General features: G+C 55.3%; 1 protein-coding gene and 1 long non-coding RNA gene across 2 annotated transcripts in view; both read left to right on the top strand.

Annotated features, from left to right (window-relative positions):
• Positions 1-14,000, top strand: part of LUC7L (LUC7 like) — a gene marked incomplete at its 5' end in the record, with an annotated part of 41,626 nt that extends 27,626 nt beyond the window's left edge. The window contains 6 exon segments of the mRNA XM_027771022.1: positions 5,735-5,911; positions 10,095-10,183; positions 12,164-12,193; positions 12,933-13,100; positions 13,598-13,649; positions 13,714-14,000. Coding sequence (XP_027626823.1) covers positions 5,735-5,911; positions 10,095-10,183; positions 12,164-12,193; positions 12,933-13,100; positions 13,598-13,649; positions 13,714-13,803 — 606 coding nt within the window. The 3' untranslated portion in view covers positions 13,804-14,000.
• LOC114007446 (uncharacterized) lies at positions 2,763-3,642 on the top strand. The gene is made up of 2 exons (XR_003549072.1): positions 2,763-3,426; positions 3,463-3,642. It is a non-coding gene; the product is annotated as an uncharacterized LOC114007446 (long non-coding RNA).
• Positions 14,001-22,747: the final 8,747 nt, after the last annotated feature.

The raw sequence follows: 22,747 nt of genomic DNA, 5'->3' as shown, positions 1-22,747 counted from the left end.
CTCATACACATGCGCCCAGCGTGAGTTTGAAGCCACCAGGTCTGGGATTCGAACCATGGCCTACATCATCTGCTGGTCCTGTCCAGCGTGTGTTTCAAGCTGCCATGTCCAGGACTCAAGCCACATAGTCTGCCATGGGGGCTGGTTGCCTTGTGTACCTGCTCCCTGCTGGCCCTCGCTGCTCCACCTAGGCTGTGCTTGTGGGGCTCCCCAAGCCCACCCGCCCAGGACCATTTAGTCTCTCCTGCTCTCGTCTCCCAGGGAGCTTTATGGTTCTGTGTTCCACGTTAGGCCCGTCCTCTCTTGTGAGTTCATGTGGTGAAGGATGTTGCTCTCTCAAGCTTTGCACGTTTGCACGTGGACGTCCAGTTCTAGAACCAGTCTTTGCTCCCTGATGTCACTTTCGTTCCCAGGCGGGTCCATGTCTGGGCCCAGTCTTTGGTGATGCCCTCCTCCACCTCTGCCCTCCAGCATCGAATTGCTCCCTGGGGCTTAGCTACTCCTGTGCACTTCAGAGCACGTTTGTTTTTTGTTTTTAAAACACTCTGGCAAGTTTTACTGAAGAAAAATGCTGCGTCGCTTCCTTCCCACCGGTCTGCCCGGCACACTTCTGACCGCTTCCTTCCCACCGGTCTGCCCGGCACACTTCTGGTGGCATCGTCTGGAAATGCCAGGGCCATGGTGGCCCGCGTGCACGCTCTGCCGCGTTCCCACGAGTTGTGCCCACTCATTGTTTTCTCCACTGTAGCGACGGACACGATTTACCCAGCAAGGCCTAGTACTCGGTGTCAGATTTCCTCCAAGCCGGGCGGTTCTTGGCGAGGACGATGACTTCGCTTTGCCCTGTTGGTCATCCTCAGAGTCTGCTTGGACCCCAGTACACACTTCCCACTTGTTGGAACTGGGAGTTGATGGACCCAGCGACGTTTTTGTCTTTTTGCGGCCACCGTCTTCCTGCCTTAGAGATGGGACAGCCCCAACCCAGAGCAGAGGCCACGATGGCCGGGGAGCAGAGAGCAGGGTCCCCTGAGCATGCTGGGCTTTGATCGGGGTTCTGTTTAATCTGCATCAGGTTGGGAAGAACTGGTATCTGGACAGTCCACGGACACGGGGCGGGGTTCTGTCTGTTCCTCATTTGATGTCTTCCATCAGAGGTGTATAGGTTTTTTAATAGCAGAGACAGTGTCCTTTAAAAAAAAATAGCCATCTAACTTTTCCATGTCAGGTAAAGAAAATCTTCAAGTTTCATATTTCGGATCAAGTCAAGAATCCATTTATAGGTAACAATTTTCTGATAGAGATCCTCCCCCTAAACTCCTAGGAAAAAATTCTATTATCCTAAGTGATAAATTCTTGTATATTCAGCAAACTTTATATTGGGAAAGCAAAAGAAGAGTTGGGGGAGCTATTTACTCCTGTGCATCATAATAAATCTAACTGCGGACCAGTGATGGCCTAACAGCTACGGCGCTGGACTCCGGGGATTCGGCCGCAGTTCAAGTCCTGGACCCAGTGGCTTAAAACTCACACTAGGCGCATGTGCGTGTGTGCCCAAGAGCCCAAGAAGAGAGTGGAAAAGGGACTGTGGCATGGCCATCCCTCCAGGGGGTGATTTCTTGCTTTCTGTCTCTGGTGAGTGCACTTGTCCTATAGCAAAAATCTCTCTTTGAAAAAAATCTACCTGATTGTCAACACCTTGTTTGCGATGATGTTTACATAAAATAAGTCATTTTTTTTATCAAATACACTGGTGCTTTTTTGAAATGTAGACATGGAAACTGTCTACGTAATGCGTTGGAACCTCCTTCTAATCTTAAATCTGCCATTAGACCGTGGTCGTGAGGGCACCTCCGTCTCAGGACGCCTCCCTCCCTCAGCTACTTCTCTTACACGCAGGTCATGTAGAGACACATTGAAGGCACAAGGGGAGGAACTTTACCTTGTTGACATAATGCCCATATGTTAACTTCAGAATGTAAAGCCCAAGGACCAGGAGTGGTATAGTGGTTCAGTCACTCGACTTCCACGTAGCCAACTGTGGTTTGAGTCGCCGATCTAGCGGCCTAAATCTCACACCAGGAGTATGTGCATACGTGCTCAAAACCCCAAGAGAACACTGGAGAAGGGATTGCTGTGTGGCCATCCCCCCCGGGTACTGATTTCTCGCTTTCTTTCTCTGTCTCTCTGGCAAGCACACATGCCCTATAACAAAAGTCTCTCCAAAAAAAAAAAAATGTAAGTCAGAGTTAAAGCATCACTGAATTCATACAATACATTATTTTTTAATTAATTAATTAATTTTTCTGTTTGACCAGAGAGGGACGGAGAGAGAGAGAGATAGGAAAAGTGAGAAAGCAAGCCGCCAGGTCTGGGTCTCGAGCTGTGGTCAGCCATGTGGGAGTCCAGCGCCCTTAGGCCCACCTCCTCAGAAGTCACCTAAACTGGTAGTCTTCTCTGTAGACCAATGGCTCAGTCAGAGAATGCGTTTATGATAGGCTGCTGGCTGTTGTTGTTGTTTGTTTGACCAGATAGGGACAGAGCGAGAGAGAGTATAAAAACAAGCCCGCAGTTCCAGGACTCAGACTGCAGTCAGCCATGTGGGAGTCTGGCGTTCTTAACCACCACGCCCCTGCTGGCCCTTACAGGCTGCTGGTTTAATTTTAGGCTATTTTCAAATATAGAAATGTTGGGATGGCAGGTGGTGTGGTGGTGAAGGTGCTAGACTCCCACATGGCTGACTGCGGTTCCAGTCTGGACCTGGCAGCTTGCTTTCTCACTTTCCTTCTCTCTCTCTCTCTCTCTCTGGTTAATGTCAAAAAATAAAAAAAAAAAATAATCACAATGAATAAAATGTTTTTAAAAATGCTATGAGTGGCATATAAACTTCATTTTTCCCCATTACCTACAGGGGCAATTTATTCAAATAAAAATTTGATCTTGTTCTTATTTTCTTAGATTTATTTCTTGAGTATTTTGTATTTGAGAGTGCTACTATAAACTGTAATGTTTCTAATTTCACATTCCATTGTTGACAACAGATATGTAAGAAAATGATTGATTTTGTGCTTTAACCTTGTATCCTGCAATCTCGCTTCTTAGTTCCTGGATTTTTTTCCATCTGTTGACCCTTTTGGGTTTTCTACATAGACGGTCATTTTCCCTTCCCACCATTACACCTTTCCTCTCTCCCCGTCTCTGCGAGTCAGCTGGGACTCCAGCGTAGTGCCAACAAGCAGTGATGAGAATTGCATTATGCTTCCTTTTATTCTCCCCAGTTTGCCAGAGGGTATCTGTGCTCACCAGAGAGACAGAAGGAGGAAAGCCACCACCCAGTGGGCCGTGGTCACACGGCAGCCCCTTCATTTCTCCATCTCTTGGGATTTAGGATGTGCGCACATACAGCAGGTGCAGACAGCGAGCGGTCAGGTCGTCGAGGGGTCCGAGTGGACAGCGAGCGGTCAGGTCGTCGAGGGGTCCGAGTGGACAGCGAGCGGTCAGGTCGTCGAGGGGTCTGACTGGAACACCTGTGGTCAGGATGTGACTTGAACCTCTGGGTCAGCACTGGTAGCAGTAACCCACTCCCCCCTCAGAGGGTCCGTGTGGCAGCACCGTAGCCGCAGGCGTCTTAGAGGGCTCCCGGGCTCTGATACCCTCCAGCAGGTCTTGCTGTGGGACTCGCTTCTCCCACCCCGACGCCGTGGGCACACTCCTTTAGGTTAAGGCTGGTCCGTGCAGTGCTGTGCTCGCCTCTGGTTCCAAGTGGGTCCACGTTGTCCTCTTCCCTTTTGTTTTTGTTTTTTTTTTTTTTTGGAGAGATTTTTTCACTGTAGGGCGGCGCGTGCGCTCGCCAGACAGACAGAGAGAGACAGAGACAGAAAGCGAGAAATCACCCCCCAGGGGGGATGGTCACGCTGCAATCCCTTCTCCTCCATTCTCCTCTCGGGATCTTGGGCACACACGTACACGTTTTAAGCCACCGGGTCTGGGACACGAACCGCGGTCGACTACGTGGGAGTCCAGCGACATAGCCATTACGCTAACTGCTGGTTCCCTTCCCTTTCGTTTTATGACATGACGGGCACATGTGCTCACCAGAGAGAGTTGGATGGAGGGAAGGTGAGAGATCACCCCTCGGGGGTGACCGTGCTGCAGCCCCTCTCTCAGGATTTTGGGCACACACATACCCGTTCCAGGCGTGTTTTTCAAGCTGCTGAGTCTGGTTCTCTAACTCGAACTGCCTGCACAGTTGGCCATGCGGAACCCTCCACAGCTCCTGCTGGCACTCTGGTGTCTCTTTTTTTGAGAGAGAGAGAGATTTCCTATAAAGGCACATGTACCCCCTGGAGCGAGAAATCACCTACCGGGAGATGGCCACGCCACAGCGCTTCCTCCTCCACCCTCCTCTCAGGATGTTGGGTATGCACACGCACCCAGTGTGAGTTTCAAACCATCGGGTCTGGGACCAGAACTTGGGTCGACTATGTGCAAGTCCAATGTGCCTTAATCACCATGCCACCTGCTGGTCCCCAAGTCTGAATTTTTTAAAAAAAGAATTATTTATTGAATTTTACTTATTTATTCTTTTTTCTTTCTTTCTTTCTTTCTTTTCTAAATTTGACCAGAGAGAGAGAGAGATAGGGAGACAGAGAGAGTGAGGGAAGTGAGAAAGCAAGTCACCAGGTCCGGGACTCGAACCGTGGTTGGCCATATTCAAGCGTCCAGTGTCTTAACCACTACGCCACCTGCTGGTCCAAAAATCTGAATGTTTTAAAAATTTATTTCTTTCGAGAGAAGACACACACAGATGCACACATGGCGCCCCCAGCAGTGATCTCGTGCTGAACTCCATCCACCAGCTGTGACCACGCACGCGTGCCCAGCGTGCGCCCCGTGGCCTCGGCAGTGCAGAACGGTGCCCGGCTGCCGGCCATACGGCTGGCCTTGCGCTGGGTGGAGGAGGAGGGAGCCTCCCTGCCTCCAGCAGCACCACCGTGCCGCGTCTGTCCTTCCCAGAGAGTGCCTACAGCTGGGGGCTGGACCGCGGCCGGAGGAAGCACGTCTGCTCCAGGCTGCAGCCCACGCTCCTCTGAGGGACGTGTGACACATCTGACCTCCCACGTTCTGATCATGGGGACTGTACTGGAGTATGGTTTAACAGGCATTGAGGCATAGTCCCCAGAGCCTGCTGTAGTTTTTATTTGCTCATAGTTTTGCTTGAAAATTGTTCCTTCTTGCTTCTCTCGTCCTGAAAGCTCTCATCGTGGGAAGACCTGCCTTCCCTGTCAGTCTCTGAGAAAAAGTTCAGCTTCTCTTTTGAATCGGACTAGTGTTGTAAATATTTGTTTCAGTATGAGTGTTAGCTCATTTCTTCAGTGAGCAAGAAAAATGGAATTGGTTGCAAGTGTGTAGCTTTGCTTTTAAAAATCTAGTCTGTCGTGTTTATTTAACAAAGTCACCTCTGGGGTGGCCCTCTTGCCCGGTGGTCACGGTCAGCCGTGTCCCACATGACCAAGTTCACTTCTAGTCCTGACCCCAGAGGCTTGAGAAGCGCTGGGCCTGCTGCATGCCTGCCCACCCAGAGTCCCTGCAGGGTGGGGAGGCGGGCTGCGGTGCGGCCACGCCAGCAGGGGTGCTTTTCCTGTCTCTGGCGCGTGCACACACTTTCTAGTCCGGAATGAAGGCCCCTGGCCCTGCCGCGGGTACCACTGCTGGAGCAGCTCGTGCCGTCCCCCAGGAGGAGTACAGGAACTCCATGCCTGCGTCCAGTTTCCAGCAGCAGAAGCTGCGCGTCTGCGAGGTGTGCTCGGCCTACCTGGGACTACACGACAACGACCGCCGTCTGGCAGACCACTTCGGGGGCAAGTTACACCTCGGCTTCATCCAGATCCGCGAGAAGCTCCGTCAGCTGAGGGTAGGGCCACGCCTCGTGCTCTAAGTTTCTTTTTGTGAGAGAGACAGACAGACAGGTGCCCTTGATGGGGTCTTACCATGCCGGGATCCTTCAGCTAGCCAGGGGGGAGGCGTGTCAGGCACACCTGGTGTGTTCCGATCAGCCTGGAACCCAAAGCCACCTCCCGTGTGACCCATGACCTACAGCAGCGACACTTTGTGTTGTCGTTCCTCTGAGTGACAAGACAGGCCTCCTGCACTGCGAATGAGGCTTGTCGCAGGCTGTGGGGCTACGCAGGCTTCTCCCACACGGAAAGTGTGGCTGCCAGGCAGGCACGGGCGCCTGGCTGACCCGGGGCCTTGTGTGTCCCCTAAGGAGCTGCTGTCATGGACAGCAGCTGTCAGGGCTCAGCCGGGAAGGGCAGGCTTGGAGTGGAGTGGCCAGCAGGGCGGCTGCAGCCACTGGTCTTGAAACTTTTTTCTCTGTGTTCCCAGTAGAATTTTGAAAGAGTATATTTTGTCACACTTTATTTTTCATTTACTTTTTTGTTTTTTTTTAATTTGCCAGAGGGTACATGTGCTTGCTGGGGAGAGAAAAGGAAAGCAAGAAAGCAGCCCAGGGAGTGGACGTGCACATGTGCACACACGCCCAGCGTGTCAGCCTCTGGGTCTGGGTTCACCCTATGCAGCCAGCCATGTGGGACCCAGCTGCCCTAACCACCAGCCCACGAGCTGGCCCTGCATACTTTTTTTCTCTTTTAAGAGTTTTCCATAGGGCTCATGTGCTCCTGCAGAGAGAAAACGAGAGATCACCCCCAGGGGAGCGGACACGGCACAGTCTCCTCTCCACGCTTGGGATTTGGGCACATGTGCATTCATGCTTGCCATGTTTTTCCTTTTTATGTAGAGGTTTTTGCCTTAGGGCACGTGTGCTTATAAGACAGAGACAGAGATAGTAAGAGGGAAAGTGAGCAATCACCCCGCCAGGGCAATGGCCACGCTGTAATCCCTTCTGCTCCATTCTCCTCCCAGGATCTGAAGCAAGCATGTGCCCAGCATGAGTTTTAAGCCACCAGGTCCAGGACTCCAACTGTGGCCAGCCATGTGGGAGTCCAGTGACATAACTGCTATGCCACCTGCTGACCCCCTGGGTGTTTTTCAAGCCACTGGGCCTAGGACTTGAACCATGGAGCTGGCCATGTGGGATCCAGTGCCTTAACCCCATGTCACCTGCTGATATGTCTCCCGTATACTTTTTTTAGAGAGATTTTGTGCTATACAGCACATGTGTTAGAGATGTTTGTTTGTTTGTTTGTTTGTTTTTGCCATAAGGCACATGTGCTTGCCGAAGGGACAGATAGAAAACGAGAAATCACCTCTGGAGGGGATGGCCATGCCTCAGCCTCCTCTCCTCCATTCTCCTCTTGGGATCATGGGCGTGCACACACATGTACCCAGCGAGTTTCAAATCTCTGAGTCTGAGACTCGAACTGCAGTCGGCTCTGTGGGAGTCCAGCAATAAAATCGTTATGCCATCTGCTGGTCCCCCCATACCTTTTTAAGTAGGAATCGTACCTTAAAAGTTCACAGATACAGAAGACATAGAACTCTTTATATGTGTCCTATAGAATGTGAGTAACAATGTGGTATTTACTGCCATCTCATTAAAATCTGCTGCTTGGGGTCAGCAGGTAGCATGGTGGTTAAAAAGCTGGATTCCCTTATGGCTGACCATGGTTCAAGTCCTGGGCCTGGGAGCCTGAACCTCCACAGCAGGCACTTGTGTTTGCATACCCAAAATCTGAGAGGAGAGTGCTAGAGAAGGGATTGCAGTGTGGCCATCCTTCCTAGGAGGTAACTTCTCTCTCCCTCTGTCTCTGGCGACTGTACATGCCCTATGGCAAAAACCTAGAAAAGAAAAGACGTGCTGCTTACCAGGGGATGTACACCCTCGTTCTCCCTTTATACCCACTCCTGCTCCCCGTCCTGTCGCACTTTCGCCCCAGTTGAAAACCCGTGCTGGCCGTCGGGAAAGTCATGTCGTTTTTCTATGCATCATGACTTTCCCAATGACATCCAAAAGTCTTACGTTCTTTTAAAAAATTATTTTAAACTTTGTCTGTCTATCTGCCTGCCTGTCTGTCTATTTGTCTGTCTGCCTGCCTGCCTGCCTGTCTGTCTATTTGTCTGTCTGCCTGCCTGCCTGCCTGTCTGTCTGTCTATCTGTCTGTTTGTCTGCCTGCCTGCCTGCCTACTTGTCTGTCTGTCTATCTATATCTATCTATCTGTTTGTCTATCTGTCTGTCTACTTGTCTGTCTGTCTATCTGACTATCTGTCTATCTATCTATATCTATCTGTTTGTCTGTCTGTCTGTCTGTCTATTTGACTGTCTGTCTATTTTAATTTGACCAGAGAGCAACACGGGGGTCGGGAGCTGAGAAAGCAAACCGCTAGGGCCAGGTCTCAAACCGCGGTCAGCCATGTGGGAGCTGAGCGCCTTAACTACCGCATCACCTGCCGGCGCTGTCTTTGATGTTCTGAATGTGTATCTGTGCTTCCAGATGGGGATATAGTGGGCTGGCCCCACGGCCTGCTGGGTAAGGGAGCCTGGTCCCACAGGGCTGACCCCTGCTCACGTCCTGGCCCAGTCATTTGAGAAACACACGTGCATGTGTGCCCAGGCACCAGACAGGGTGGGGAAATGGGAACTTGTTGCAGGGCACGCCTCCGCCCTGTCTCTGGCGGGTGCACATGTGCACTGACAGCATGGGGGGACAGCAGGGTCAGGACATGCAGTTTGTCGGGCCCAGCAGGAGGGAGAGGAGGAGGAGGGCTGTGCGGGCCATGCCCCACTAGGGTGCTGCTTTCTCCCTCTGTCCAGGGGGTACCCAAGCTCTCTGGCAAATGAAAGAAAAGGACTTTAGCCATTAAACAAAATGCACAGTTTGTTGCTGAATTTATAAAATGTAGCGATAAAACATTTTTTCATGTCCTAAGTTTTGTTTTGTGTGTTTTCCATTTGCCAGTGGGTGCTTGTGCTTTCTGGAGGGGGGGGAGGAGAGATGAGAAGGTGCTCCCCATCGGCCGTGGCCATACCGCAGTCCCTCCTCTCCTCCATCGGCCGTGGCCATACCGCAGTCCCTCCCCTCCTCTCCTCCCTTGGTTGGTTGGAGGTCTGCCGTAGGGCTAGGACGTGTGCACTCTTGGAGGGAGGAGGGGAAGTGGGGGTCACACGCACCGTCCCCACCCTCCTGGGTCAGAGTGGGGGTGCCACGCCGTAATCCCTTTTCCTCCATTCTCCGCTGGTATTTTTGGGCACGTATGTGCACATGCACGTGTGAATTTTCAAATCCCCGGGTCCAGGACTCAAACCACAGCCAGTCATGTGGGAGTCCAGCACCTTCAGCACCACAGTACCTGCTGGCCCCCGCCTTTCTGGTTTTGGGCATCCATCCAGATGTGCCCAGTGTTGTGCCAGGCACATGGTTAGCCCTGGGCGTCCAGCTGCCTTGACGTACTAAGTTTTAAGAATGAATGACTGTACCCAGGCCAGCCGTCGGCACGGTCGGTAAGGCAGCCCGGGCCCACACCACTCCCTTTGCGGTTCAGGCCTGGGCCTGGCATCTAAAAACAGGACGGCTGCTGGCTGTGCCGTCGGCAACCTCTCCCCGGGCTTCTGGCCATGCCTCGGAAAATTGAGGAAATCAGAGACTCTGCTGGCAGCCCAGCCAAGGGCCACGTCTGTGGAGGTCGAGGAAGACGAGGGCTACAAGTTTAAAAGAGGATGGATCAGCCACCTTTACCCCTTGATCACCACAAAGAGAAGGCAGAGGATCTGGAGCTGCCCTGCCCCCAGGTTTGGCAGCGCAGGAGCGAAAACGAACCAGACGCTATCTGAACTACATTCAGCATTTTGTTTAATTTTTTAAAAAGGAAAACCATGATGGCTATATGCACACATGCCCCGCGTTCAAGAGGAGGGTGGAGGAGAGTGGGTTTCCCTGGCCACCTCAGGGTGTGCTTTCTCACCACCCTCCCGGCCCCTTCAGTGGGAGGCGTGCGCTCTATAGCAAGGAGGAAAGGGGTGAATGTGTCTTCAGCTCCTTCGAGTGCTCCGGTCCAGCTAGCAGTACTGAGGTCACGTAGCTGTGCGTGGTCAGGCGCTCGCATTCTGCTAGGTCATCGCCCCCTTTCATCTATGCAGAAAACCGTGGCTGAGAAGCAGGAGAAGAGAAACCAGGACCGTCTGAGGCGGCGAGAGGAGCGGGAGCGGGAGGAGCGGCTGAGCAGGAGGTGAGCTGCGGATGGCCGCACGGCCCATAGTGAGCGGGTTCCTCCATCGGGGCGTGGTGCCGTCAGTCAGCCTCGGGCCGCGAGGGAGGAGAGAGCAAGGGTAGTGTGGCACAGGCCATGTGGCAGCCTGAAGGGGAAGGAGAGTCGGCACATGCATCTTCTGTGAGGACCCTCAAGGCAGGACTCGGGGCCTGTGTGGCTGGTGGCTGTGGGAGAGGGAGGCTCAGGCCTTGTTCACTTAGCATCATGGGTCACTGGGCACCTTGTCAAAGGGATGGGGTCTAGCTGCCTCAGGAGAAAGCGTGGGTGTTGGGGTAGAAGCAGTAAGACCAGGGAGGAGACCGGTGGGCATGCTCTGGGGTAGGACTGAGGACAGGTGCCCTGGGAGGTGTGTGGGAGAGGCTGGCCTTGTAGACCTAGCCTGGGCTGCCCTCAACTGTGGCTGGAAAGGCTGGACAGGTGGGGCTGGAATTCGGCTCTGCTGTGTCCCTTTCGAGCTGTCAGAGACGGTCAGGTAAGGTGCTGAGCACACGTGGAGTTCAAGAGAGGTCAGAGCCAGAACTACCACACCCTCAAGCAGGCCTAGCTCACTGGCCCTGAAAATCCAAACCCTAAGAACTCGCTAGTGTCCAGTTCAAAAAGGGTTTTCTTGGGTTTTTTTTGTTTTGTTTTTGAGAGGTTTTTGTTATAGAGCACATGCACTTGACAGAAAGTGAGAAATCACCCCCCTGGGGGGATGGCCACACCACAATCCCTTTTCCATTCTCCTCTTGGGATCTTGGGCGTGTACTCACATGTGCACGGCATGAGTTTAAGCCACTGGGTCCGGGTTAACCACGGTCGACTACTCGGCAGTCGAGTGACATAGCCATTACGCCGACTGCTGGTCCCGAAAGGGTAATTGTTTGTTTGGTTGGGGTTTTTTTTGGTGGTGGTGGGGGGGGGAGATTTTCACTATAGGGCGTGTGCGCTCGCCAGACAGAGAGAGACATTAGAGACAGAAAGTGAGAAATCACCCCCCAGGGGGGATGGTCACGCCGCATTCCCTTCTCCTCCATTCTCCTCTTGGGATCTTGGGCACGCACGCACACACGCCCGGCATGAGTTTTTAGCCACCGGGTCCGGGACGTGGGAGTCAACCGCGGTTGACTACGTGGGAGTTCAGTGACGTAGCCATTACGCTAACTGCTGGTTCCCCCCCCCCTTTTTTAAAGGAATTATTTATTTTATTTTTTTATTTTAACTTTTTTCCCACATGAGTTTTTGTCAGAGAGAGAGAGAGAGTTGAAAGCAAACCAGTAGGGCCAGGACTCTAACAACAGTTGTCCATGTGGGAATTCCAGCGCCTTAACCACCACGTCAACTGCTGGCCCCAGAAAGGATAATTGTTTATTGTGTATAGTTTTGTTTTTGTTGAAATTATCTAGCAATGGATTCTGATTGTAGAGATTCAAACAATATGAAAACAAATTAAGCGGAATAGGCAGTTGTTTTCACACACAGGATGCTCACTGTCGAGGTGGCCGTGCCGCCCTCAGTCGTGTCAAGGCCGCCTGCGTTGTAGGTCTGCGTGAGAGGGGACCACGCTGTCTTGTGCACTGTTCCACTGTTGGTCATGGGGCTGGAGAGGCCCATGGCTCGGGCGTAAGCCTATGAGACTCAGGGGTCTGTCCATGCTCACATCACCTTGGCAGCCTCAAATCTGTGCCCAGCGCCAGGCCTGCCCTTACTGTTGGCCCTCGTGGGTGTGTGGTGAAGACGCGCCGGGCTGGGTGCACTCGGGCAGGCTGTAGCTGATGCCTCTGGGCTCGGCTGCTGCTCAGCCCCCCAGCCAGAGGCGTGAGCGGCCTCTGAATGGGCCTAGCGCTCCCTCCCAGGCCCTTGGGAAGCCCACCTCTCACGTTGGGGCATCTCCCCTCAGGTGGTGAGGAGCAGTGTGCTTTTGGGAAATGGTCCACCTTTTTTTTTTCCCTTTTCTAGGTCTGGATCAAGAACCAGAGATCGCAGGAGGTAGGTTTCCAAGTCACTGAGGTGCTTCCTGCCATAGGCCTTCTGCGATTGTTGTCCCAGACTCGTGTTGCTGTCCCTGGGCAGTGTGGGCTAGGCGTAGCGTGCAGTGGGGTCCACACTGGTGAGGGTGGTCACCGGCTGCCAGAGCCTGACCAGGGCTCAGGCAAGACGTGTCCAGAGGGTCAGGAAAGGTCTGGCCGTCAGGCACTAACTGCTGGGGGTGTTTTGTTTTCGTTTTTCCTTTTATGAATTATTTCATTTTACCTTTTATTTACTGTAATTTTTAAATTTGACCAAAGAGAAAGGGAAAGCAAGCCACTTGCTCTGGAACTTGAACCGCAGTCAGCTCTTGGCCTTAGCTACCATGCTGCAGGTGGCGCAGCAGTTGCATCACTAGACTCCCCCCCACGTGGCCGGCCAACCACAGTTCAACTCTGGGACCCGGTGGCTTCAAAATCACGCCGGGCACATACGCGTGTGTCCAAGATCCGGGAAGGAGAACAGAGGGAGGAGGGTTTGCAGTGTGGACACCTCCTCTGGGAGGTAATTTTTCACTCTCCCTCTTACCGTCTGTCTGCAGCAAGCACACGCACCCTAAAGGAAAAACCTCTTTTAGACAGTGATGGTAGTCTCGGGAGGCAGGAGGGTGTGTGGGTCAGGCAGCCAGCAGAGCCAGCCGAGGTGCGGGCCTGGGGACTCGCGGCCAGGGCTCCATCCTTCTGAGTCTTGGCTTGTGCAGGTCACGCTCCCGGGACCGGCGTCGGAGGCGGTCGAGATCTGCCTCCCGAGAGCGGAGGAAGCCTTCCCGGTCCCGGTCCCGAGACAGACAGCGGCGCCCCCGCAGCCGTTCCCGGAGCCACAGCCGGGGCCACCGCCGGGCCTCCAGGGACCGGAGTGCGAGGCACAAGTAAGCGCTTGGAGGGAGCCCTCCCTGTACCCGGGCCTGCTGGGGTCTGTCCGCGGGGCCCTCCGCGTGTCTGGCAGTGGGGCCGGGTCTGCACTCAGGCCTGGCTGGGATCAGCGTGGGACTCACAGCCCATTCTCACCCCTGAGCTGGGCCCACGCACTGTCGCGTCCTTCCAGACAGCGTCCTGTTCTTTCCATCTCTGTTGTGTTTTTTTATTTTGATCTTTTATCCCCCGTTGTGTTTTACGTATTGCGTGCGTAGTTTTGTGTTCTGTTTAACCCCGTTTACGTTAGAGTGAAAGCGCTTCCTCTTATTAAAGGTCTCCAAACGTCACTCCAGGTGGGCACAGGCTGGCAGGCCTGGCCGCCACACCCACCGGGTTCCCAGGCGTGGGGTGCAGGGCGTTTCCTGGCCCAATGTGGGGGTCCCCATCGTGGGCACCCATGCAGCAGTCACGAGGGCGACAACCTCCGCTGACCTCTGCTTCCCATTCCCAGGTTCTCCAGAGAGCGGGCATCAAGAGAGGAGCCCTGGGAAAGCGGGCGGAGCGAGCGGGGGCCTGCCGGCTGGAGGCTCGGGAGCGCCAACGGGCCGGGGGGGTCGGCGGCCACCGGAGCGGGGGCCTGCCGACTGGAGGCTCGGGAGCTCCAACGGGCAGGCGGCTTCGCGGCCATCAGAGGAGAAGGAGGCCGGCGAGCTCTGAAGCTGTGCGGCACTGTGAATAGTCTGACGGGTGTTCCGAACAGCCCGCAAGTCCTTTATACTCGCTGGGTGCCCCTTCCTTTTTGTAGTTAACACCTCTTGTTTCTGAGCTCGCCGTGAGTTCCTAGAGCCGTGCGGAGTCTCCCATGTTCTGGGCTCTGTGGATCAGGGTGAATAAATATGTCGGATGCCCCCTGACAGCTGGTGGGTCTCTGCCGTCCTCTGCTCTCGAGCCTCGTCCGGGGACCCTCCACACCTGGTGCTCACACACTGGTGCTGCTGTCACCCTCGGAGACGTGGCAGCTTCCTGTCGGGCCACCTCTGGACTCGGAGTATCCGCTGTGTGCCAGGGCATCGCACATGAACCTGCTGGGCCAGAGCCAGGGCGTGTGGCTGGCGGTTCACCCTGAGCCTGTGAGCTGCACACCCTTCCCCTCCTGGTCCCGTGAGACTGGCACGGAGAGGCACACCACACTAACCCCCTTACTCAGGGCCAGGAAAGAGCCCCGGATCAGGCCATGGCAGCCAGAGGTCCTCAGGAGGGCTACCGGCCCTGGGTGTAGGTCACCTTGGAGGTTGTGGTCCCTCTGCTCTTTGCTGTGGGTCATCCACAGGGTGCCTGAGGCTGGCGCAAGGCTGTCTGAGAAGGGCAGCCACCAGCTGGCAAGCACGAACCAGGAGCAACTCTTGTTTTCACATTTCCAGGTGCTTTTCGGGGTATTTTGGAGGGAGTTTCTGAGGGTCACCCCCTTCAAGCAGGGCCGCTCACCCCCACCTGTCTTCTGCAGAAGTGTGGGTACCACCCGGTCACAGTCAGCTCCGTGGGCACACTGGGCTCCGCGGTCTGGATCTGATGACCACGCTTGTGCGGCCACAGGCTGTCCCCTTCAGGAGAGAGTGGGCAGGTGGGCTGCTCTGCTGGCCCGTCACATGGGTTCCCCTGGCTAGCTGTGTCCACGAGGAGCCTGGGAAGGGCCAGCCCAGAGGCAGGTCTGTGCTGCTCAGATGTCACCACAGTCCCTGCTGGCACCTCCTGCAGTGGGACTGAGGACGTGTGGTGCCCCAGCCTTCTGCGTTCCTGGGCCCTAACCAGGCACCCTCTCCCTCCAAGCCATTCCCATTGTGACTGGCTTGGGTTCCTTTTTCCTGGGTATGAATCTGTGCGTGGACAAACAGCTGTATTTTGCGCGTTTTTGTCTGTCCAGGGTGGGGTGTGTCGCCATGCCATAGGCGGCACTGTCGGGATCTGCAGGCCCTCCTGGCAGCCCGCGCCCGCTGCTGCAGGCACTCCTGCCTCCTACCCTGGGACAGTTCTCAGAACACTTTCTTTTGTTTACCTGTTTGCTTTGATTTGTTTTAGATTTTGCCATTGTCCACGTGCTCAACGGAGGTGGGGGCAGGTGAGAACTCACACCTGGGGAGATGGCTGCCCACAACCCTTCTCCTCCATTCTCCTTCAGGATTTTGGGCACGTGTGCGTGCGTGTTTTTCAAGCTGCTTGGGGACTTAATTGTGGGGTCGGCCATGTGGGATCCAGTGCCTTAACCACCTTGTCACCTGCTGGCCCCAGGGCATGTTCTGTCCCTAGGAGCTTGGTCCTGGCTGAGTCGAGACCTGCCCCCCGTGGCAACCTTGGCGTGCTCACGTGGGCTTTGCTCCCTCCTGCTTGCCGGGTCGGCTGTAGGGCCGTGCTTTCCTTTCCATCTGGTGACATGCCTGGTCCTTCCTGCCCAGAGGTAGTGTCTGGCCTGGGAGGGCCGTACTCTGACCCGGAGGGCTCTCTGCGGTGCAGGGTTGGCAGGTCTCCTGGGGACAGGGCCGTCTGCAGGGCCAGCACCTTCCTGTAGGCCTGTAGCGCCTGGCTACGGTGCACTCTTCTCACTGGGGGCTGGTCACACATGGCGCTGGGTAGTTGGGGTGTGTTTTTATGTTTGTGGTTCCCCCCCCCAGAAAAATGAGATGAGTGGCCCTGCTTGGCACTCGCCTCCTGTGGCGCCTGCTTTTGGGGAATGAGCCTGAGTCAGCTGAGAGCCCTGAGCAGGTTGGAGGTGTCCTGGGGGCAGCAGCAGAGGGCAAGGGCTGACGTCAGGTTCTTGGTGTAGCCGTGTGATCTGGGTGTGACGGGCAGACGTGGCCACAGCAGGCAGGGTACCTGGCATGGGCACCTCTGACAGGTAGGGGACAGCGGGCAGTAGCTGGACCCTGGGCTACAGGAAGGCCTCCTGCTGCCTGCCGCCTGCCACAGCCTCTCACCTGGAGGGGCAGGGGGGGGGTTAATGCAGGCAGCAGGGCTACTGCTGCGTTGTAGGGAGTGGGCAGATCTGGACGGAGCCCTGGTGACCCCACAGCCTGTAAGCGCACTAGGCAGGGCTCGGCACCTCCGCTCTACTTGACATGGGCCTGCCAGCTCCAGCACACCCACTGCGTGGGCCCCGGGGCTCGGACCCCAGACCTCTGTGCTGGCTGTGCCCACCACTGTCCTGTAGTCCAGGGGGTTGGGGCCAGGGGTTGTGACATGGCAGGACTCTTTCAGTCTGAGGGGGGTTTCATGTTTGTCCCATAAATTAAGAAAAAAGCCCTTGTTAGGATAAGATGTACAGAAAGTTCCTGTGTCAGCCTGTAAGAAGAGGCAGTGCTTGGGAGCAGGACGGAGGGCAGAGCCCGTCAGCTCCTCGGGGCCTGTGCACTGGCCAGCATCGCCAGCCCACCAGGCCTGGGACCGGGCCCGTGTCTGACTCCCGGGCGGCACCGCCCGGACACTGCTGCCTTCGCAGCCCGAGCTGGGCCTGCGCTCAACCTTTTTTTTTTTTTTTCTAAGAATGATTTATTTTGCTTTACTTTTTGTTACTATTTTAATTTGACCAGAGAGATGGGGAGAAAGGGAAAGTGAGAAAGCAAGTTGCCAGATCTGGGACTCAAACCATAGTCTGCTGTGTGGGAGTCCAGTGCCCTTAACTACCACGCCACCTGCTGGCCCCTATGCTAAACCTTTTTATTTTTTTTTAAGAATTATTTTCTTAAACTTTATTTATCTAGTCATTTTAATTTGACCAGAGAGGGACACAGTGAGAAAGAAAGAGAACAGGCCGCCAGGTCCGGTACTCAGACCGAGGTCGGCCGTGTGGGAGTCCAGCGCCCTTAACCACCACAGCGCTTGCCAGCCCCTGTGCTAGAGCTTTTGTTCAGGACTTTTCTTCTTAGGTTAACTTTCTCTATTTGAGGTAGAGCATGGTAGAAATGAGCCCCCCTGCAGGGTCTGCTCACACCACTGCCCCTTCCTCCAGTCTGCTGGCCTGTAGGTTCTTGGCCTCAGCCCGTGTCTGGCGTGTCTCAGGCCGACCACTGGAGTCAGACACGTGCTCTGTGGGAGGCAGCTGCTCCAGACCGTCACGTCACTTGCCACAGAGTGGCCCTACTCCAGCTGCTTGTGTGTGGCAGTAAGTGTCCGAGCTCACACCCTCACCACTGCCCCGGAGGCTGCTCTGAGCAGGAAGAGGGAAGTTTTTCGGGGACTCAAGTGAGCCTAGGACCAGGCCAGTCAGGAGGCTGGAGTTAAGTAGCTCCTGGGAGCTGGGACGGTCTGCAGGGTGAATCCAGACCAGGGGCCTGAGCCCTTGGGCTAGGCCAGCTCCTCCAGCCTCAGCCCCATTTCTGCTGTGCCCAGGCAGAGGGTGTCATGCCCAGCCGTCGAGGCTGCGCCTGCTGCTTCTGGGCCTGAGTTCCTGGGTGGGCACGGAGCTGCAGGCGGGGGCTGCCGCCTGGGTGGGCACAGGCTGAGGACAGACGGGAGCTGCTCCCGGGACCAAGGTCTGGATTCAACCTTGTGTGCCCAGGGGAGGGCCCAGAGAGGCCCACCCACCTGTGCTGTTGCCCTCAAGACAGGCAGGGGGACCAGCAGTTGGTGTAATGGCTATGTCACTGAACTCCCATGTAGTCGACTGCGGTTCACGTCCCGGACCCGGTGGCTTAAACTCACGCCTGGCGCATGTGCCTGTGTGCCCAAGATCCCGAGAGGAGAACAGAGAAGGGATTGCGGTGTGGCCGTCCCCCCTGGGGGTGATTTCTCGCTTTCTGTTTCTGTCTGTCTCTCTTTGGCGAGCGCACATGCCCTATAGCAAAAACCTCTCCGGAAAAAAGAAAAAAGAAAAAAAGACACAGGCAAGGGAAGTGAGCAGGGAGGCTGATGGAGAGGCACTTGGCACCCAGGGCCCTCATTTATCCTGACACTGCACACGGGCCCCGGAGGGTCGCAGCCGGGCCTCAGGGGACGGCCCTGCACCTGCTCCCACCCCACACTGGGCTCTCCAGATAGGCCCAGGACTACAGCCCAAGGGAGAGCCAGGCTCTTCCTGTGCTGGCTTCCCAGCTTGGGGGAGCCCGAAAGTTCCAGAGTGGGCCTCAGGGACATCCACCCTGGGTGTCCCTGGAGACGGTGGGGTGTGCAGGCTCAGCCAGTTTGGAGCACGCATGGAGATGCCCCACCGGACAGTCCCTGGCCACTCCCCACCTCTGGTGCCAGCACTGCCCAGATCTGGGGCACAGGTCCCCGTGGGTACCCCCCGGTCCTGTGCTGGTCACAGGGGAGCTCGGTGGCTGCTTAGGACAAGGACGGGCTCCGCCAGCAGCTGCTTGTGGTTCCTTGGGGACAATGAGGAGGCAGTGGTAGCTCTGACCTCCCTGGTGTGACCCACGCCTGATGGAGGTTACTTCGAACCACGAGTGGAGCTGCTGACCAGGAGGTGGGGTCTGTGTGCCCACCTAGGCAGAAAGCTGAGCCTTGCCCACTGGCAGTGGCCCCGGTGTTACAGAGACCTCCCATGTGCTGGGTGTCAGCCAGTGGCCACAAGCAGCCACTGCAGCAGCACACGTGGCCGGTGGGGCTCCCTCTGGCAGCCCTCCACTCTGCCCTTGCAAGGCACAGTCAGGGGCACCAGGTGGTTGGGGCAGTCGCACCCCATCCCCTGTGCCACGAGCTGTGGGCTAGAAGCAAGTCACGGTGCTGCCTGGGTGCTCAGACAGCTGAGCCATGTTGGGTGTGGCGTGGCGGCCGGCACTGTCCCCGCGCAGCAGTACAGCACGGCCCCTCTCCAGGCTCGCCTGTGTCCTGCGTGGGGAGGACAGACTGGTGCCTTCGTGAGAGTGGCCTGTGGACATTCTGACCCTGCCTCGCCTGGCTTGTCTGCAGAGGCCCTGGCTGGCGTCAGTGTCCACACCACGGTGTGGGAGGTTCTGCCCTCCTGGCCCCAGCTGCGCAGTGGACACAGGGAGAAGACTCTGGGCCAAGTGGTGACTCCCAGTCAGAACCTGAGCAGGATGGAAGCGTGAGGAAGTGAGTGTTGGCGAGTAGGGAGACCGGAACCCCCTGCACGTTGCTGGTGGGAGTGCAACACGGAGCAGCTGCTGTGGGGAACCACCCGCAGGCCCCAGTTTCTTGCCTGGTCTCCACTGGTCTGGAAGCCTCACTCTCTACTCTCCCAGCTACCCCAGGACGGCAGCAAGCCTAACACAGTGGGCAGGGCAGCAGCGCCCGGGGTCTGTGAGTGCACCTCACTTGGCAGAGGTTTTGCAGGTGTGGCCAGGGTCTCAGGCGGGCAGATCATCCTAGGTTGTCTCGATGAGCCTAAGGCAGCCCTAGGGTCCTTGGGACCTGCAAGGGCAGTGTGACGGCTGAGCGGAGCACTCGGGAGCTGCACAAGCTGAAGAGGCAGGAAGGTGAGTCTCCCCAGAGCCTCCAGGGGCGTCTTGCTGGAGTCGGCGCAGTGAGCCACACTCGGGCCTCACCTCAGAGCTGTCGAAGATGGATTCTGTGTTGCTTCAAGCCCTCAACTTGCAATGATTTTTTTTTTAAGTTTTGCAGTAAGTGTGCATGCACTAGCTAGAGACCGAGGGACGTGAGAAAGCATTCCCCAAGGGGTTATGGTCACGCCACAATCCCGTCTCCATTCTCCTCTCTAGACCTTGAAGACTCATGCACACGCGCCTGGCATGTTTGCATGTGGCCAGATCCAGGACTTGCCACCTGCGGGCCCCAAGTTCGTTACGCTTGGTTACAACAGCAGTGGGACAACAGCCACCACAGCTACTGGGGTGTGGTGTCAGGACACTCACCTCGTAGGTGACACAGGGCTTCAGCTCGTTCCTGACCTGGCTGTTTCTGTCCGGCATTGCACATCTGTCTAGTTTCATTTTTGAAACCACAGACAAAACTCTCACCACAGAGCCCGGTGCCTGACTGCCCTATACTCCTCCCGTCCTCAGACTCCTCCCCTCTTGTTCCTTCTGCCCCGAACCCCGCCCTGCAGTGCGGGGGACACCACGGGCAGAGTTCGGTTCTTCCACTCGGTCTGGTAGGGGCTGTGGTCTGAATAATTTTTTCTGACCCCACGTTTAATAAAGATTTTGCAGGGCTAGCAGGTAGTGTGGTGATTGAGGTGCTGGACTCCCATATAACAAGCTGCGGTTCAAGTCCCAGCCCTGGCTACTTGCTTGCTCACTTTCCCTTTCTCTCTCTGACTTCAGTAAAATTTTAAAAAGGGGCCAGCAGTTGGCATAATGGCTACGTCGCTGGACTCCCATGTAGTTGACTGTGGTTTGAGTCCTGGACCCAGTGGCTTAAACTCACGCCAGGCGTGTGTGCGTATGTGCCCAGGATCCCAAGAGGAGAAAGTAGGAGAAGGGATTGCAGCGTGGCCATCCCACCGGGGGGTCATTTCTCACTTTCTGTCTCTTTCTGGTGAGCGCACGCACCCTATAGCAAAAACCTCTCCAAAAGATAAATAAATAAATAAAATTAAAACATAAGTAATAATAAAATCAAACACATCTTTAAAGAACAAAAATAAAAGATTTTGCCAGGCAGAGGCGAAGTGAGAAGTTTCCCCTTGGGAGGTAGCTGTATTACAGGCCCTTCTCCATCCTCCTGGGACCCAGACTGGTCAGCCCTGTGGGAGTCCAGCACCTTAATCACCATGCCACCTGCTGGCCCCTCCCAGCATGTTCTTGAGGCCGTGTCGGAGTGGGGTCCTCAACCACAAGGCCATGGGGACAGGCCCTAGATTTTTGTTCTTAATCACTTTCGTTTTCTAAAAGTTCATTTTTACCTGTGCTGTGTCCTTTTTCGTATTTCCTGATATAAAATCTCGTCTTTAAATTTTTAAAATCTCAAAGGAAGATATACAAATGACCAAAAATCGAGACCAGCAGTTGGCTAATGGCTGTGTCACTGGACTCCCGTGTAGTTGACCGCGGTTTGAGTCCCAGACCCAAACCATGGCTTAAACTCAAGCCTGAGAGAATGGAGAAGGGACTGCGGCGTGGCCATCCCCAGGGGGTGATTTCTCGCTTTCTGTCTCTTTCTGCTGAGCACACACGCCCTATAGCAAAAACCTCTCCAAAAAAAAATTAACTCCTTTGCCTTGGGGGCTGGCAAGTGGCATGGTGGTTAGGGCACTGGACTCCCACAGTTCGAGTCCTGGTTGTCTCTCTCTGGGTCAAATTTAAACATAATCATCAATAAATAATTCTTTTAAAAAAATCCTTTGCCCTGAGGCTTTTGTTGGAAGGGACCACTTGGTGATACAGACCAGGACTTGGGAGGTTCCCCTGGGAACCAGCAGTTAGCGTAATGGCTATGTCGCTGGACTCCCACCTAGTCGACCGCAGTTCGCGTCCCAGACCCGGTGGCTTAAAACTCACGCCGGGCACGTGTGTGTGCGTGCCCAGGATCCCGAGAGGAGAATGGAGGAGAAGGGATTGCGGCGTGACCATCCCCCCTGGGGGGTGATTTCTCGCTCTCTGTCTCTCTGTCTCTGTCTGGCGAGCGCACGCGCCCTGTAGCGAAAACCTCTCCAAAAAATAATAATAATACTTTCCCCTTCTCTGCAGACCACTAGGGCGTCTCTCGTTCTCCACAATCCCTGTGTTTGAGAAAAGGAGGGAATTTTACTGGTGTGGCCCCAGCTTTTTTTTTTTTTTTTTTTTTTGCTCTAGGGCATGTGCACTCCCCGGAAAGACGGAGACAGAAAGCGCGGTCCGGGACTCAAACCACAGTCGGCTACATGAGAGTGAGAGTCCAGTGCCAGCCATTACACCAACTGCTAGTCCTGCCGCGTTTCTTTTTTTTTTTTTTAAAGAGAGTTTTTTTAATTTTTTTTTTGTTTTTTTTTGAGAGGTTTTTGCTATACAGTGCGTACACTCGCCAGAAAGAGAGGCAAGAAGTCACCCCCAAGGGGGATGGCCTCGCCACAATCCCTTCTCCTCCATTCTCCTCTCAGGGTCTTGGGCACACATGCACACGTGTCTGGCTTGAGTTTAAGCTGCCTGGTCTGGGACTCGAACCGTGGCCGACTACATGGGAGTCTAGAGACGTAACCATTACACTCTCTGCAGGCCCCTGACCCCAGCTTTTTTGGGAAGAGTTCCCCTTAGGCATGTGACCTTAGGCTGCCCTGGAGTGCGTGGGCATAGAGGCACAGCAGGTGTGTTTTCACAGGGCAGGGATTGGTGTGGGTTCTAGCAGTGTAGGTGGCTGGTGTGCTCAGAGAAGTGGCCAGATCTGACCCTGGGACCTTGCTCCTGTGGGTCCCAGGTCCTACCACTGTCCCACCACCTAGCCTCCCAAGTGCTCTTAGCGTTTGTCTGCCTTCTGTATGAGGGCTCCAATGAGCAGCTACAGAGGGGCTGTGCGGGTGCTCGTGCGTGGGGATGGATTGCGTGCCCTGGCCACGATGTGCTGTCTGCAAACTCAGGGCCCGACCCCACAGGCCCCCGGCCGAGGGGAGCTGATGGCCTTAAGTCCCAGTTTGCGCTGGGGTCCACGGACGTCCTAGTTCCAACAGAGGCACCACCAGGCCTCGCCTTCTGTTGTGGCTGTCCGCTCCCCCGTGACTGCTGCCTGCCCTGTGGCCTGCCGGTTCAGTTGCCGATCCCTTCTGGAAACCCCATGG

This window comes from Tupaia chinensis, unplaced genomic scaffold (genome assembly GCF_000334495.1).
Source record: "Tupaia chinensis unplaced genomic scaffold, TupChi_1.0 Scaffold000178_1, whole genome shotgun sequence".
NCBI lineage: Eukaryota > Metazoa > Chordata > Mammalia > Scandentia > Tupaiidae > Tupaia > Tupaia belangeri.
This window is presented reverse-complemented; position numbering and strand designations above follow the sequence as displayed.